The following is a 19,300-nucleotide window of genomic DNA, read 5'->3' on the forward strand; positions in this document are numbered from 1 at the left end:
TTGCTGTAGTCCAGAGACGTCCAATTTTATCATCAAAAAGCCAGCGTGGCTGCAGGTTTTAATTCCAACTAAGCAGAAAACACACTGATACAACTGACCAATCGCTTGAAGATTAAGTCCAATCGATTAAACTTGTACGTTCAGATGTGGTACCGCTGAGATGTTTGAAAAAAACAAAACAAAATCCACATTGGCTCTTTGCAGATAAGATTCGACATGCCTGCTGCAGCTTTATTGTTCAGACGTGGAGCTCGCTGGAGCTGTGAGAACAGCTGTAGCGAATGAAATTTGAAAGGAATTCCGGTATAAACAAGCGAAATGCAGATCAGCACAAACGGAAATAAGGGTATGGGCTCGTTCCGGCTCACCGTGATGCGCTCGTCTCGGTCGTTTATGTTGGCTCCATCCTTCCTCCAGGAGATGGTGGGCTCGGGGTGGCCACGAGGGGGCTGACATTCCAGAACAGCCGGTTCCCCTTCGGCTACCATCACATCAGCGGGATTCTGTCTGAAATCATCACGCAGGACTGCAGAGAAAGAAGAGGGAAAGATTGTCGCATTTTAACATTGTCTGAGTGAAAGCTCATAATTCACACAAACATACGCATTAAAACACTTATTGTAAGTAGTTGATTTAGCCTAATTACCATAAAAATAGCTACAATTTTCATCATTATTTATTCTGTTTTAAAATTTCAAACCATTTAAACGAAAAAAACAAGCTTAATATTCAAATCAAGATCATGCATACTTGCATATTGTCAACAATTATTTATTCAAATTTATTCGTAACACACAATAGTTACGATGCAAAAACAAAGCAAAATCATTACTTGCTGCTTCGCAAAATATAAAAAATTATCGCAACATCAAATTTGATACATTATTGAATGTATTTCGTCATAAACAAACATATAAAGAAAAAAGATTCCGAAAAATAATAGCCGTACTGAATAATGTTGTGGTAACTAAATGTTTGAAATGTCTTATAATTTGTTATTTTTGGAATAAATAATAGAAACTTTAAATCCCTGAACTAAAATAAAGTCTTAAAAGGTACACGGCCTTAAATGATGTCACTGATAGTAATTAAGATCGATTTGCAGGTAAAATAACTACTGTATAAATTTTATTAAATATGAAATAAAAGATAAATAATCTTAAAACAATTCTATTAATCTTCCAGAATCTGCATTTAGTATTTTATTCCGAAAATAGGATCAATAGGACACCTATTGTATCCACACCTATTTGTGAGGACCTTCCATCTAACAACCCTGACCTTTGTAACAAACATGGTGCTTTTCTATTTCTCTCCCTTTTTTTTTTTCTTTAAATAAAATCATTAGCTTTTGCTAAAATAGCTGTTCTCTTCAAGGATTTTAGCTCCTAGTCCAAAGGTGATATAAAAAAGAAAATAAAATTCAGGGATCACAGACAATCACTCTGAGGGAACTGACGTTTTCCTGTCGCACTTGACTACACTTTCATCATGGAAAGAGAGCACGCGGGACGCCACTGGACTCATCACCCGCAACCAAACTAAGTGGCTGTGAGAGGTCAATCACATCAGTTAAGGAGTGAGGAGATGAGATTGAATCAGAGGAGGCCCTGGGGAACATGGGGAGGTGTTGAGTGGAGTTGAGTTGAGTGGAGTAGAGAAGGAACAGCGAACTAACAGCTACCTAGCCACGTCTTCTCTTCCTTTTCTCTTGTTTAAGTCTTTTTCCAGCTACTTTTCAATGCTGCCTGGGTTTCCTCTGTCCAATCTCTCATTGCTAGTCTTATCCAGGTAAATATTTACATAACGATCGGCTCGGAGTCCCGCTAGCAGCCCTGTTTGAAGCGTGCCGAGGCGAAACGCGGCGCTCATTAGTTAGAGCTTGTTGATTGCGCGTCAAGCCTGGAGACAGGCTTGATACCTCGCGACGCCAATTACAACATCTCCAAAAGCTTTACTGCCCATTAGCAGACACGAGTCAATACATCACGGTACAATAACGATGCCGAGAGCTGCTGATCAGACAGAGAACGCCACGAATGAGCAATTTCCCACTTATTTTGTTGCCCGTCTTTCTGTTCGTCCGACAAAGACTCAAAGAGGCATATAAGTGACAGCCAGATGTTGTATTGCGCTTTTAAAAACAAATTTCAGATAATTAAAGAAAAACCTGTCAATTACATAGCAAGCGAGTCATTTTGTCATCTCGATACACCCAAACAGACAAACGAAAATCTGAAAAGAGCATTCGAACACGAATACTACATAATGCTGACATCTACAGGTATCCGCAGTATATCATTTGTTCAATTATGCATGGCTTTGCAGACAGAAGCCACGGCTCAAGCTGCACTGGAGCAGCCCGGCACCCCGGTGATGAAAAAGGTAATTTCATTCCAGGCGTTTTCATTAAATCACTAAGCTGAGGAGTCAATAATCATGCACCCGATAGCGGGAATGTGTAGTCTGATCTCGGGAGAGAGTGCTGTCATAACCCTTGTCTGTGCAGCCTCCCTCTGTCTCCGCAACCCACCCTCCTCTTCCTCCTCTGAGTCAGAACCCTTGCCTGCTGCCGTCCTCCAGGAGTCATGAAACAGATCCCATTACACAGCATAGGATTACACTGAAGGAGTCAGCACTACATCACATTACATTATACATGCATTACACACAGAGACATTCCTCAACAACGCATGATGTGTGTGTATGTGTTTTAGTATATTTGCCTTGGAAAGTCCGCTTCACATGTGAATACATTAGGTCCAAGAATAAGGACGTGCCGTGTGGGAAAAATATATTAGGATACACCAGGACATTTTACATTTATGACATTTGGCTTTTACACTTATCCAGAGCGACTTAGGTCATGTCCACACTAATACGAATCCTAAAACGAATATTTTCCTCTCCGTTTTGGCTTCCGTCCACGCTGAGGCGGCGTTTTTTTCAGTCAACGAAAGCGTAGCTTTTTGAAAACGCCCTCCAAAGTGGATACATTTGAAAATGATGCAGTTCGAAGCATTTTACGTCTTACTAGTGTGGATTAACAACTTTTAAAATTTTTTACATTTACATTTTTCAGATTAGTGTAGACGTAGCCTTACAGTTATACTGTATCATTTATACAACTGAGCTATTAAGGGTAAAAATCCTTGCTCGAAGACCCAACAGTGGCAGCTTGGTGGTGCGGGGATTTAAACACATGACCAACACAAGTCCAACATTTTATCTACTTCTTGAACTTCTCACATCTTCTCTTTAAGATTGCATGACTAGCATAATTCGAAGAAGCCAGCTATCTTGTTGTCACCCGAATGAGGATGGAGTCCCTTTTAAGTCTGGTTCCTTTCAAGGTTTCTTCCTTACATCATTTTCAGAGAGTTCGCCCTTGCCACAGTCGCCTCTCACTCACACATGGAGGATAAATACACCCAAATTTTAATATAAGTGAAATTTGTTCTATAAGCCTTACATTCTGTAGAGCTGCTTTGAGACAATGTACGTTGTTAGAAGCTGTTTAGAAATGAATCGAAATGAATTGAATAATATTTTGCAGTATTTTCAGAACAAAGACCCAGAATTCCCATAATTTCCATACTTGATAAGTAATCCACAAGTTTAGGGAGAAACTGATATGGAATGTACCACAATATTGATTGACGTTTGTAGAATTTATACGCCAGACATCACCCACATCCTCTTGACCCACATGTTAGCAACCAGTCCCATTTTGTATGAATTCTTTCGCCTGAAATTTTAAAAACAAATACCAGAAAAAAGTATTTTCCTGCATGCATATCACAACCCTTATCAACAGATAACCTTTTTTAGTCTTTGCAGTAACATTTATGCAACTGCAGTTCTGTTAACACAAGTCTATCAAGTGAAAAGAAAAAAAAAAACGAGGGAAAAGTAATGAACAGAGACTGTTGGAAGAAATAACAAGCAAGTCATATGAAGCCAATTATACCACCGCCACTTGTTCCTATCTTTAGCAAAGACGTCTTATGTGACGATAATTTCAGCTCTCTAGACACTTCATTTGCACAGCTGGACAAACACTGCTAGCTGCTCTCACACCAGGCAGCAAAGGAACACAAGTTGGGCAGCTTTAAACACGACGTATTTAAACGTCACGGCAGACGAGGAGCTGAATTTCTACTGCGATACACCAAACGATCCAGCGGAGGTGAAATAGCAATTTTTCATGCATGTGCATTATGTTTTACGAAGAAATACTGAATTCGAACGGAAAAATACAACTGCAGAGACCGGGGTTTTTAATTTAGCTCGATATTCACAACTACCGAAAGGTTGTAAACCGTAAGACTATTTTGCAATTATGATGTGGCATTAGGAAAAAAAAAGCCTTCTCTGTGGAATTATCCAAGAACAGCCCGGAATTCCTCCGGCAAACCTACAAATAGGGAAATGTACGACATTCCATGTGTGAATAAATTTACTTTTTTAGTTTATAATGAATTTCAATGGAACTTCCAAAAAAAAACTGCACCAATCCACTTTAACCTATGCTTACAAGCTAATTTTTGTTAATACTAGTAGGAAAAAACAAACTAACATGCAAAAAAACCTTCAAAATGGCCTAGAAATGGACTTTGTATACAAATGTGCATAAGTATGTATTATTGTAAACAGCTTTCTAGTCTGAATAATAGCAAGTGGTTATTTTTCTGCGTGTAATGAATTTAGTGCTACAATTCGTTCTAGACGAATCTCAGTTCATTACAGGACACAGGGTGGAGGAAATGGGGACCGCGAGGAAGTGGAATGGTGACAGAAAATGAAATGGTGTCGGGGAAAATAAAACTTTATTTTTCGTCTGATATTACTTCTTTATAAGCAATATTGCTGTAGAGGATTCTGTTGTTCGGTGCACTTAAGGCACCCACTAAAGCTTTATGTGGTGCATGTTGTGTGTGTACGTGTGTGTGTGTGTGTGTGTGTGTGTGTGTGTGTGTGTGTTTCAGCCCCAGCCCCAGCCCCTGACTGTCAGAGATTTGTTCTAGGAGATTGGCATTAAATGAGTGGTGTCGTAGGCCGCCTGAGCAACTTCTCCATCTATCCCAGCCCCCCCTTTCACCTCTCCGTGGATTTCTCGTTCGGCGAAGGGATATTGGAGACAGATGCCGAAAATGTCAAATTAGACCCATATCCCTGTCTAGCCCTAATGCCTCTGACATTAATGAGGAGCAGAGACTCTACCACCCTGCAGCCAGAGAGGTGAAATGGAGAAGGAAAAAATGAGAGATGGAGGGAGGAAAAGAATGAAAGAAGGAAGAGAAACAGAGAGAGAGAGTTTCCTCTGGAAAAGTAACACCATAGCAGATGAAAACACATCGCCAGACATTTTTTTGGAGGGCCGACTCCAGCTAGCTAGCTACAAAGGAGGTACTCATACTAGAGTGCTCGTCCTTCTTTCTCGTTCTTCAATAGACGCGTGACAGACAGCTGTGGTGATTCTGGTCAGAGGTGATGGACCGCAGAGGAGATTCTGTGTCATACAGCCTTTTCCTCTTGCTCTAGGTGGGCAAATCATGTGTCACGAAGAGAAGAGCAGATATATGATTAGCGGCTCCACATTGGAGACTCTGGAGACATTGGAGACACATTCTGTGTCATTTGGACAGACTGAACTGTCCTACTTGACTGCACAAGAGAGTGAAAAGACAGAAAGTAAGAAATAGTGTGTGTGTGTGTGTGTGTGTGTGTGTGTGTGTGTGTGTGTGTGTGTGTGTGTGTGTGTGTGTGTGAGGGAGAAAGAAAAGGGGGGAAAAAAAAGACACAAGCGACCTGGTCCTAAATAAGCGCACAAATTGCACTAATTTGGCAACCCGTGTGCCAAAAATGGCTGCCAAACATTACTATTCATGAATACAGCGGGGATTAGAGGCCAGGCGCGAGACAGAGAGCGGACACTCTAGCGCAAGACGAAGCGAAACAGAAAACACTCAAACAATGAGAAAATTCAGCAGCTGTAATCGCTCCCACATGTTCCAGCGTCAGGACGTTTACACACTCCGGAGCAAAGAGAGAGAGAGAGAGAGAGAGAGAGAGAGAGAGAGAGAGAGAGAGAGAGAGAGAGAGAGAGAGAGAGAGAGAAAATAGGATGAGGGAAAGAGGCCTAAGGCAGGGGGGGTGTCCAGATGAGCAGTGCTGACATAAACGGACAAATTGGGATGACCCTGTAATTGGATGCATTTTCGTCCATCTTTTTTTTTTGGTCTTAAATCCTGTAAATGCAGGTTTGAAGAGATGGGGGATTGAAAAGAAATAATGAAAGAAGGAGCAGGACAGTCTGTTTGTCAGGTCGGTAGCATGTGACTAGCGGCTAATAGGAAACAGCTGTCTAGCTTTTCTCCCCAAAACCCCCCAGTCTCGTTTCCTTCAAGATCATCAGAAATGGCTGCCCAGTTCCAATTACAGCTTCTAGTCAGAGACTAGACTCAATAGTACTACGCTGAACATAACACAGTAGTATGCTGTCCATTACACACAAAGCTTTAGTGAATGATTACACACTACAAAGACACTTTAGCATGTTCATAGGGCTACTTTACATCTCCTAAGACCTTCATAAACATTATGTCAGACATGGCCAAGAAGACTTGAGCAAAGTCTTTAGAATTATCCATCCAAAAGCCTATAGCAACTATCAAAGTCTGTGATATTACAGTTAAACCTACATAAGCCCTTTATGACAAATGATAATGTTATAAAGAATTTCTACATCTTACTATGGTTTCAGCTTTACCTAAAAAAACAAAAAACAAACCCTAGCCTTTTCATGACAACTACGGAGACCGAGGCGTGTCCTGAGAGTCACACAGAATACAGATTACCATGGCAGAGTTAGAGCTGTAACTTCCTTCACTGACTTAACCAACAATCGAGTTGCGAACTTTCACAGATGTGAGCAAATTGCCGAAATAGCTAACATGGTTCATGGAAACCATTGACAACAATTGAGATATGGCGGGAAGATGGTAAACGTTGCTCATTCTTGTAACACAATTCGTAAAAACCCTATCACACATTGCATTAGTTGCAAAAATTTACCCGAAACACCTACTTATGTGGAGATGCTACACAAGCCCTATAGGCAGGCTACAGAGGTGTTTCATTGTAAGCTTGCTGCCATCTCTCCTGCATTCTTTTCTAATCTGAGCTTTCCCTCCGGCAAGTCATCCCATCGCCTGCTTCAAAGCGCGAGCATCCCAGCAAAGATGCCTTTATCTCAAATCTGATATCGTGCACAGAATCAGCACTTATTACTCTATGCAGAGGGACAGAGAAGACTCTTAGGCCAGAGAAACAGCCTTCGGGCCGATGAGCAAGAAGACAAGGAGATACGGGTTGATCTGATCTATTCAGTCAGCTTCCAGGACACACACATTTGTCACCTTGGGCCATCCACACTGGGTTGTATTTTTATACTCCTGTGATTTCAGGGTACAGTAGCAAGTGTGACATGCATTAGAAATCAATTAAGAAATTTCCGTTTCTAATACTTAGCTCCCATTTTTGTTTGAAAGAAAATAAAGGAACGTGCTTTATACTGTTCTTGTCAGTGAAATTCTTTCTTTGCATACACCAGAGATGTTAGAATGCTGGGGTCAGCCATGATACAGACTCCCTGGAGCACAGATAGTTAAGGGCCTTGCTCAAGGGCCCAGAGAGTGGCAGCTTGGCGATACCAGGGCTTGAACCCCCGACTTCTGATCAGTAACTCAAGTTTTAAGACGTGCATGCCACAAATGTGGTCGCTTTCGCTGAATGTCCTCCCTCATTCGCCTTTGAAACCTGGCAGTAGAACTACGACATTTTCGGGGGTTGAGCTTGTTGAAGGTCTTCCTGATCACTCGTCCTCTTCCAGTAATTGATTGGAGCATGCGAGCCGCTCGAAACACCTTGAGCGATTTCTATGTGGCAGATTTTGTGACAGTATTTTACCTTTGCTCTTTGTTGTACACTGACTTATGAATGTCGGTGAGCCCTGTGACTGTGCATGCAGCCTTGTGCTGCCATCTGTTGGTGTGTTACAAAACCTTTTTATACCTTTCTTATTTTTTATATCTCGTACCCCAGTTCGCATTTAGTCCCCATTTGCTCTTATATTAACCTCCACTTTTCTGGAAAGATGTTCCACTAGATTCTGAAATGTGCCTGAGAAGATTGGAGCTGATTCTGAGACAAGGGTGTTAGTAAAGTCAGGTACCGATGTAGGTGAGGTGAGGAGGCCTGTTAAATTCATCCCAAAGGTGTTCAATAGGGCTGAGGTCAGAGTTGCTCTATCGCAGGCCACTCAGGATCTTCCACTCCAAACCATGGAGTTCATGGAGCTGGGTGCACATGTCATTGCATATTGTCATGCTGGAACAGGTTTTGGGTCTCATATAATTGTGTGCCTTTTGCTTTGCGGTAACAGAATGGGGAAGAAACACACATGGCTGGAAAAGTCAGGCGTCACGGATTAAATATCAGTTTTGTCCAGTAAACATTCTACATGATAAAAACCTGGTTCAAGGAGATGCCACTGTTTTCACTGCAATTTTAATTTCACAGCCTCAGAAAATATAAATTACAAATGAGCCCATTAAGCAAACAAATGATTGAAATAAAATCATAGAAAGCATGCAGTCAGAGGGCATAAAGAAATAACAGCTTTCCTCCCAGCTAACTATCCCTCAATTTCTAAATAAAGGAGCACTTTACATCCTGCATGAAGCGTTTTCATCTCCACCGCAAATCTGCACTTCAGTGTACATTTAAGTCCTTTTTTTCTATTAAGGCTCTTGTCATAAATAAATGAAATTGGTCACGATAGGCGTGATTCCCTCTCGAACGGCACGGGGGAAAAAGCGTATTTATTAACCTCTTAACGGCGAAGATTAAACGCCGATCTAAAGGCTCCTTTCAGAAAAGCGGCTTTCGAGGAGTCCTTCGTCAGCGGGCGTACATCAGATGCCTCTCCTGCTGCACGGTAAACATGGCCTCGCTGTGCATCGTACCCACAGTCTCCTGAGCAGATGGCAGTTCCGCTCAGAACCATGCCACCACAATTGGCACTGGCAACGGGCCACGAGTCACGCTGCCAGTTAGTGCTTAGAGAGGGGGATGTAGTGCACGTGATATGCATAAAGGGTGCACTTTTCTTCTCCCGCTGACTGGAGCCCAGAATCGACCATGAACAACCTCTTAAAAGCACCACAGGCCACTCAACCCCCTTCTCTTTCTTTTTTTTTTTTTACTTTCTATCTTCATTCCTGCACTTCTGTCCTAACAAGGGTTCTATCTGTCTGCTGTTCACTCTGGGGCTTTTTATTTCGCACAGAGAGGGCATTGTCAAGCTGTGTTTATTTTATCCAACGGCGTTCTGTTCTTCAGCTCGCCGAGGGCTGCAGGGCCACCGCTCGGTTTCTCCGCAGTCACTCACTTCATGCACTTCCCTGACAGCACTTGGCACCTCCCAGTTTAAATAAACACTGCATGTTTGATTGAGTCGCAGCAACATGGAGAATGAGCTCAAAGAGAACCAGCAAACTAAACAGATACTGAAGTGGAGAGTTAAAAAGGGTGTATATGCACACATGTACACCTACACACTCCTCATTAAGGGCTCCAATCAGACATGATTCGCACAACCAGGGCAAATCGAGTGCATAAAAAAAATATGATGGAAAAAAAAATAGCCACTTCTTTTCCCCTCTATTATTTCTGGAATTATAGATCTACATTCACAACACATTGATCAGATCTTGGTAGGCGTGTAACAATACACAAAATTCACAATTTGGTACATAACTCGGTTTTCAAGTAACAGTTCGGTCCAATTTCGGTACAGTTTAGGGGAAGAAATGCAAAACATATTTGCTTGTCGTTTTTTTTTATTAACGTTGTTTAATATTATTCACATTTGTGAATGTTTACAGTTTACATTTATTAAAACAATTCGAAATAAAATGCCTGCTTGGTTTAAATACAAAATAAAATATATATCGAATAAAATAGAATAAATCAAATGAAAGCAATACCCATTTTTATCATATGATTAAATGCTGTATATATAATATATACATAACACTAAACGGTGACGCTGCGCTTCTGGAGCCGTACCGGAAAACGCCATTTGTGCTGCGCACGTGAGAAAACTCACATTTTGTTCTGCACACGTGCAAAATCCACAACTTTCTTTCATTTCCATTGAAAAATTAAAAAACAAGTTAAGGTAAACAAACCCTGCAGTCACTTTATATGTTCGTGAGTAAAACAAGAATTGCTTCGCCTTTTGTTACCAGTTATTCTGCCGGTTTCTTAATGTAAGACGTTTTAAGAAAAAAAAATCAAAAACAGACAAATATGTTGTTAGCGACCGCCTTGAACGAACCCTACATTTATTTTATTCAAGCCGTTTTGCGCTTACGTTACAAAAAAGAGCGATTCGCTCCAATACCAAGCTGATTGGCTGTTGCATGTTGGTCTCAATTGTACTCGCTATACAACGAATTATATTTGGCATGACGAAAGCAAGAATTACAACGCCACGGAAACTAACAAACACAAACGTTCTAAAGTGCTGAGCGAGCATTTCAGTAAACATTAGAGGCAGCGTTACATGGACATCGGTAAATTAAGACCTGTTTACAATTATTTACGACCTAGCACAACGAACTAGAGACTTTTTAAAGCCTAAAATTTAGATTTTTTACATTGTATACTTTTTTGGTTATTTAAGACCCCGCCCACCATAACCAAAAGTCTTGCACCAACACGGTTCGGTCCGAACAAGTGTACATTCCACCCCTATATCCTAGTGCAAGTTTTTCATTCTCATCTGATCTACAATATAGTGCATGTCAACCAAGGAAGAGGATGAATAGAGGAAGAAGAATAAAAATAAAACGCACGTTTTGACTACTACGTTGTTGGATCCTGCAACTTTTCAGTGTGTGCACAGTGACAATTTTAAAACGTCTTTTTTAATTTAAAGTAAGCCTACCGGACGCATTCATATGCACTCTATTAGCCAGGCTTTAACACACACAGGCTGCTTTGTTATGAAGTAAATTTTTATCCCTCTTATGGTTTATTTATTAGGCATGAATAAAAATGGCCTGGGTCAGCAAATTAGTCTAGGAGCAAAATAAGATTGTGAGCGCCCATGTGGGCTCTCGAGGCGCTTCACGTGGACTGCGATGGCCCCGTTGAGGTTTTTCGTTGCTCGGCAGATGTGGTGCGCTGTGTGCATAGAAACGGCGTCCTGCTCTCAGACCTGCCTCCGCCACAAAACCTTTCCGTGGATAAAGGAAAGGAGCGCGAGAGGAAAACCGAGTGTGCCAGTTGGATTTGCTGATTCCCCCAGCCAGCTGTGGGCTTCTGTGGCTCCGGGGCTTTTCACACCACAAGTGTGTTGGTTGCCTCCGCTCAGGCTGACCTTGTGAGCTAAGCCTGAACAGGAAACAGGCTTCCTGGGACCTTTATTCCCCCCCCCCTTACTCATATTTACAATAAAAAACCCAAAATGCCCATAAACCATATCCAATTTCTGCTCCCATCCCTCCCTCAATCCCTCCCACTGCCTTTTTGGCCTCCTTCCCCCTCCAAGTCCGACTCCTTCAATATGGAGCTGGGGGGGCTGCTTCAGGAAATGCAGCTGCTCCCCACTCTAATATGCACACCCTAGACACACATACACACAAACACACACACACACACACACACACACACACACACACACACACACACACACACACACACACACACACACACACATATACACAAACACATGTGGACTCAAAGGCATTCAACAGCTTCACATGCAGCAATCTGAACATAACCTCCAAAATCGAGTGCTGGCATATGGGTGCTGTCAGGAATACACAACCAAACACACACACACACACACACACACACACACACACACACACACACACACACACACACACACAGATATATATATATATATATATATATTGCTCCTGCTCTCCTACTCACAACCTATTCAGAGATCACAGGTGATTTAGAAGAATACGGGGCAGATTAGGGTTGGGCATGGCACGGCAACGCAGGGTAGGGCAGGACAGGGCAGAACAGGGTTATTCTCTCGATGTGTGGACATTTTGTCCATGTCATAACATTGTAAGAAGAGGACATGTGGGACTCCCCTTTCCCGCTGCTTTTACACTTCTCCCATACTCTCTCATTGGTGTTGAAAAGCTCATAGTGATTCATACAAACTTCTCGGAGTGAAGCCAGAATGTTGGGTGAAGCCACTGACGGATTCTGCGCTGATTGCTGAGCTGTTATTTTACCTCCAGGTGCATTCTGAGCAAAAAAAAACCAACAACTAAAAAACGCAACATACACAGATCTCATACCAAAAAACCCATGTATTACTACATACAATATATCAGGCTTATATCTTTAAAAATCTCCACAGAAGATTTACTTCTCATATTGGCCATCTGCACAGTATACTGTGAACTTGATTGTCAAAATCACAGGTTACTTCCTGTAAGGAAAGAATTCATCTACAAAATAAAAAAAAAAAGAAGTGACAAAGATTCCACATAAAACGTTGTGAAACCCTGTGGAATCATTCAGCTTTTTGATGTGGTCCCTAGTGTGTATACAGTATACTGTCTACACAGCATTATGAGGGCAAATACAGTGTATATATTCGGATTTGCATGTGTGTGTGTGTGTGTGTAGAGAGTGTGTAACCGAGCTCATCAGAGCGACCGCTCGCTTTAATCCTGGGGAAAGTCGGAAAGGATCTGGCTATAGCAGGTCCCATTCCCTGCTGTCACACCTTTTTAAAACACAGCAGGGGTGCAAAGAGGTGTGTGTGTGTGTGTGTGTGTGTGTGTGTGTGTGTGTGTGTGTGTGTGTGTGTGTGTGTGTGTGTGTGTGTGTGGGTGTGTGAGTGAGTGTGCGAGCGAGCGAGCGAAGAGAACAGAAAAAAAGACCAGGCCAATGTATTTCTGCCAAGGAAAAGGAAGAAAGAGCAGCTCATTGATTTCAGTTCATATTGTTCAGGATAAATGTTAAGTTGAGATCTAGATTTCCACATGAAGCCAGAGACGGATCTTCTCAAACACCCTCTGATTGACAGTTAGTAAATCCAACACACTGTAGTGCATGCACAATTTAAGAATGCTACTATATATATTGGTGGAGGCAAGAGAGACTTTGAGTAGGACTACACACACACACACACACACAAAGGAACACACACTTATGCAGTTTTTCTCCTCTTGCTTTATGAGCTGCGCTGCTCCTCCGCTACTGTTTACTGTAAAAACATTCTCACCCATGATTCATAATGATTTCCTTGGGGAACGAGAAGGGGGCCAGTGTTGAGAGCCTAAAATACCTTGCCCATCCATCACCCCAGCTACGGTTCTCCAACACTCCCTACACACACTCTACAATAGCTATGCAACTGGAAAGAATCACATCTCATCTCTTTCGATAGGGAAAGACCCTCCATGTTGAGATTCATTGGTTAAATAAGGCTGTGGGGGGGGTCCTATTTGCTTACATGCAAGATTTATGGGCCATAAAAACAAATCCCGGGAAAGGAAGTGGAAAAAAAAATTTTTTTGTTTCTAAATTTGATTCCATAAACACAAGAATATCCTATATAATCAGTTTTTCATTTTTGAGACACAACTCTTTGTCAATGCATCTCAGAAGCAACATGGATGCCTTCGAGTCCGAAACGAGAAACACGTGTTTTCCATTTCTCCTAATAAGAGCAGTTAGGAGAACGATGAACAGGCACACGTGTGTGACGAGAGGAGACGTTTATTTATGGGCAAACAAAGTGATGCATTTTATGTTCATACGGCACACATTACGCTGGAAGTGAAGGAAGCAGATTTGCAAAAAATACAAATAAATGCTGTGCTTAAGAATGACAGCGTGTAATTTAAGTACAGTATTTTGATATTCTGGAATGGTTTTCGCCCTCGTTTTACGAACCGTCAAGCATTTTCCTAGAAGGTCTGGTAAATTTTTCAAGAAACATCTCCAAGAAATGTTGACGTTTGTAGGAAGAGGTGATCGGAACCTCAACTTCTTTTTGTAACCTGTCAGGCGTTGGATTGTCGTGTTTTATCCTTAGCAATGACGGCTTTTCAAAATAAAAATAATAAATAAATAAATAAATAAATAAATAAATAAATAAATAAATAAATAAATATAAGTATCCTGGTTTGCGTCATCTAAATCCAGTGACTAAAAAATCTTTGTATTCTTTAAAAGAAAAAAAAAAAGAAAAAAAGAAAAACACAGGAGTATGCAAAGCCAGCAGGTTGTAGCCTCAAAGATTCTGAATCTCGTGGCCAGTAACGAGTACAAAAAGACATCAGGCGCTTCAACAGTGATTAAAAAAAAAAGACATCTCACACACACACACACACACACACACACACACACACACACACACACACAAACACATATTTCATTAGGATTTAATAATGATGGGGAATATGACGATATGGAATTGTCAAAAGGATTTTTGGATAATGAGTTCTTGACTTTTGCTAAATGTAACTAACTATAAAGGTATAATAAATAAGATGTAAAGAAAATCTGATTTAAATAAAAAAGGGGGAAAAAAGAATCCAGTAGCAAATTAAAAATTTGATAAATAAGCAAATATATATATATATACAGGGTTAAAAAATAATAGAATAAACCGGTATCATGACGCATTGCTTCAGTTCTCAAGCAACGTCATTGAATGAGGCAGTGACCATATGAAAGAGGAATATCTAAGTTGATATTAAGATAATATTATAGAGTTGAGCAATTTAGAGTTAAGGGCTTTGCTTAATGGCCCAGGAGTGGCAGCTTGGTGGTGCTGGGATTTGAACCCATAATCTTCTGTTAAGAAATCAACATCTTATCCACTGAGCTGCGCCTGCAGGGGAAGCAATAGATCAGTGATTAAGACTGTGGGTTGCTGATCGGATGGTCGGTATATTCATTGTTTTTCAAACGCTGTATTGCCAAAAGTTTGCGGACACCTGGTCATAAGTACGGCATGTGCTTTTTCAGCATCGCATTCAACATTTCCCAATTTGCTCTAGTTATTTCCTCCACTCTTCTGGGAAGATGTTCCACTAGATTTTGGAGTGTGCTTCTAAACATTTGTGCTCATCAGCCACAAGAGTGTTAGTAAAGGCAGGTACTGATGTAGGTAAGGTGAGGAGGCCTGGGGGTTTAGCCACTGTTTACATTCATCTCACAGGTGTAAAGCAGATCTTCAAGGAGCTCACAGGGGCAACGCCATGCTTGAACAGGTTTGGGTTTCCAAGTTACAGTACTGCATCCAAAGACGTCCTGTACAATTGTGTGTCTCCAGCTTTGTGGTAACGTTTTGGAGAAGAAACACATATGGCAGGAAAGGTCAGGTGTCCAAATACTTTTGTCCATATAGTGTGTGTGTGTGTGTGTGTGTGTGTGTATGTATGTGTGTATGTATATTTATGTATGTATCTTTCATTCCTGTCAGCACTTGCAGGCATCCTGTTGTTATTTAGAAATGTGACCAAAAAAAAAAGGGTTACATTGTACTCTGCAGGAGGGTAATCAAGACTGGAATGCAAAGAAATGGATACACAAAGAGAGGGGGAATGAGACAGAGAGAAAAATCTAAGCCAAACATGGCGCTGGGAGTTGAAGGGGCCGAGCCCGAGGCCGCCAAGTTCTCATGTTTTGATTAGTGTGGTGTAAACAGCAAAGCCTGGAGAGAGAGTAGAGCCCTGAATGCGACATCATTGCCCTCACTCAGTCCCTGTTTCCCAGACCAGACCTTCAACACGGCCACATTGTGTGTTTTCGTGTTTTTGTGTGTTTGTGTGTGTGCGAGAGACCGACGCAGATGTCGTAGACGCCCATGCGTCCCGGCAGAAGAGTAAACAGAAGCGCTTTTTATTGCCTCATGGCAAGTTTTTCCTCTATTCTCCAGCGAGATAAAACAGAATCTCCGTGCTTTTTCCTTTTTTAAAAAATATATCCTTTTCTTTTTTTCCCCTCCGCCTTTTTCTCTTGTAACAGAGACACCTGCGAGGCTCTCACTTTAAAAAGACCCTTTTAAGTCAAGAGCCCTGGTTGGGCCTTTGGGGCCTATGCACCTGCGTGTGTGTGTGTGTGTGTGTGTGTGTGTGTGTGTGTCACACACACTCACAAAAATGCTTTTCTCCTATGCCTCTATAAGCTTATCCAAGTAACTAAGCAAGCCGGACCCTGGACATCTCTTCTCATCATCTCGGCCCCCCCCACTGCAGCAATCCTGTGGTTTCAGCCAAAGGTCTGCGGTGAAGACACTGCAGTCACGCCTGGCTGCCTCTCATCATCATCATCATCATCATCACTCCACATCATCCACCACACGAGACCCACATTTACGCCTCGAGTTTCAAACCCCAGACCTTTTAAACGGAAACGCCGCAGTCCACATCGCCTGTAACAGTCATGAAATAAGGGTCTACCATACGGCCTTTTTGAGGTGACTGTCAATCTCGGAGCTATCGACTTCGCTTGATAGCAACTCTGGTCGCTATAAAAGAAGGAGTGTCTTCATCACTCACAGACAAAAGAGCAGAGAACGGAAACCAGGGTGGTGATTATGCTCCCTGACGAGGGCCGCCCGAGTTCTAGAGCAGAGAGCAAAAATAGCGAACGATCATCCGACATCAATACGATACGTCACATGAGAGGGAGAGAGAACAGCAGGGGGTTGGGTATTAAAAATATGAGCGCAGGGAGGGGGGCAAATGGGGCTCTAAACGTTAATAATTATTCAATAATGACAGGGAATACAAGGATTTTTTTTAAATGATCACAAGGAATTATGAGTTGTTGGTTTTTATATAAAAAAAAAAGACGTAAAAGAAAATATAATCATTCTTTTTTTTAAAAAGGAAAAAAGAAATTCAGCAACAAATTATTTTTAAAAAGGTTAAAACGAAATCTGTAAATTAAATAAATATGAACGTACATATTTACAGCATTTGACAGACTCCCGTAATCCAGGCAGCTGATATTACACAGCTGAGCAATTGACGGTTAAGGGCCTTGCACTATTGCCCAGCAAAGGCATCTTAGCAGTGGTGGGATTTGAACCTATGACCTTCCAATCGGATGACCCTCAGCTACCCCTTTGGGGGAGGTGGTAGCACAGTAAGGTTATGGCTCTGGGTTACTGATTGGAAACTCAGGGGTTCAAATCCCATTATAGCTTTATAGTTAGTCACATTTAGCAAAAATCAAAAAACTCATGCCCCATAATTCCTTGTGACGATTTCATATCACCGTATTCCTCGGAATTATTGAATAATCATTAGAGTTTAGAGCCCCATTTGCACCCCCCTTGTTTTATTATTGCCCACCCCCCTGCTGTTCTCTCTGTCTCCTGTGTCCTCTAATATTGACATCTGATGGTCATTTGCTATTTTTGCTCTCTGCTCTAGATTAGCCTCATCAGGGAGCCCAATCGCCCCCTGGTTTCAGCTACATATACTACATTTACAGCATTTGGTGGTGCCGGGTTTTGAACCAATGACCATCTGTTTAGAAGTCCAACATCTTATCCACTGAGCTACCCCTTTAAAGGAGATGGATAAAGCTCTGGGTGGCTGATCAGAAGGTCAGGGTTTCAAGCCCTGGTATTGCCAAGCTGCCACTCTTTGTGCCCTTGAGCAAGACCCTTAACCCCTTGTGCCCCCAGTGGTGCCTGAACATGGTTGATTTTACTGTGTTTCGCTGGAATTTCACTGTGCTGTAAAGTACATGTGATAAGTATAACGCTTCTTTTATTTTCTTTCCCATAGCGACAAAATAGTATGATACAGTATCTAATAAATGATATTCAATCTACAACCTTCCTCTCCAGCAGCTGGTTTCCAAACATCGAAACGCTGTAAACATGGACACCACTGTGGAGAAAGCATGTGTATAAAAGAAATATACAGAGAGAAAGAGTGGCCTTGACAGGTAATGAGAAAGCCAGAGCCACGGAGAGCTCTGTTTACCAAAAGGGCTTCCGTGTCTAAGTCTGCTCTACAGTCCGACTCTACAGCACACGGCGGTCTGCTAAGTGGTGGTGGTCTGCTTTAGTCTCTAACCACTGACCCTGTCTGGCTCAAACTCCTCAGCCAGGACCCGGCTCGCATGTCTCACTTCATCGCTCGCAGCCTTGTCTGCGGAGAAATGCTCTTTCGTTCCCCTTACAAAAGGAAGGAATTAAAGTTAAAATGGGCAACGAGGGCTTTCGTGGACGGCCAGGCAGCAGACAGCGCGCTTGTTACTGTATCCGGGCCCTGATCCATTTTTATCCAGGCATCGGCGAAGCGATTCTGGCAGAGCTGAGCCTGCATGGCGAATGCACAATGTCACGTTTGGTTTTTTTTTCTTCTCTCTCTTAACTTTTCTGTCCTCTAGCAAGCTAGCAGTCTAGCAGGCGAGTTTTATTACCTGTTTGCTTCTCCTCCTGGAAGCACACACATGACCAAACATGCATATAATAAACCACTGCTCTTTCACTTCACTTCCTGTCTGCTTTCTCTACTTAACCAAATACACATCGAGCGCATTTTCCTCTATTCAACAAAACAATACTGGACCAAAGAATAAGCAGAAGGAGTTCGAATTTATTTTCCATCATCCTCAGGTCTGGTTTCTCCATGGATGTCCTCACAGTGGGTTTCCTCAGGGCTCTCTGGTTTCCTCCCAGCTCCTGAAAACATGCTGGTATGTGGACTGGCTCGGTTAAATCACCCAGTATGCACGTCTCTGTGTGTGTGTGCGTGTGTGTCGTCTTTTTCAGGGTGTCTAACGCCCTTTCTGGTGTCTCATCCTGAATGTCTGACATTCCTGCCTCTGACCAAGGGGTAGTCTCTGTGTTCACCACAGCCCTAACCAGGATAAAGCAACCAAACATACATGAACGAACGAGAAGCAAATAGTCTTTGTGATGACAGAAAAAGTAACTGCATCATCATTTTCGATTCACGACACCACCAGCGTCACCACTCATTCCTTCTGGTGCCCTAAAACCCACATGAAACCATATAAACAAAACCTTTACTGCTGTGGCCCATAAAAAAAAGCATATTTCCTGTCTCTGAGGGCCAAAATTCCCAACACACACAAACACACAAACACACAGTCAAATGCATATTCATACACAATAATGATTGATCGTTCGTGATCGATTTGTTCTTTTTTTGAACGAGTCTTTAATATGACTCAGTAGAACGAATCATCTAAA

General features: G+C 42.0%; 1 protein-coding gene across 4 annotated transcripts in view; it reads right to left on the reverse strand.

Annotated features, from left to right (window-relative positions):
- LOC310740899 (roundabout homolog 1-like) overlaps positions 1-19,300 on the reverse strand; it is a 214,894-nt gene that overhangs the window by 45,542 nt on the left and 150,052 nt on the right. For all 4 annotated transcript variants that reach the window (XM_083568076.1, XM_083568074.1, XM_083568077.1 and 1 more), the window contains one exon: positions 369-526. In XM_083568076.1, the coding sequence (XP_083424202.1) occupies positions 369-526 (158 nt within the window). The remainder of the gene's footprint in view (positions 1-368; positions 527-19,300) is intronic.

The sequence above is a fragment of the Silurus aristotelis genome (genome assembly GCF_946808225.1).
Source record: "Silurus aristotelis genome assembly, chromosome: 18".
NCBI lineage: Eukaryota > Metazoa > Chordata > Actinopteri > Siluriformes > Siluridae > Silurus > Silurus aristotelis.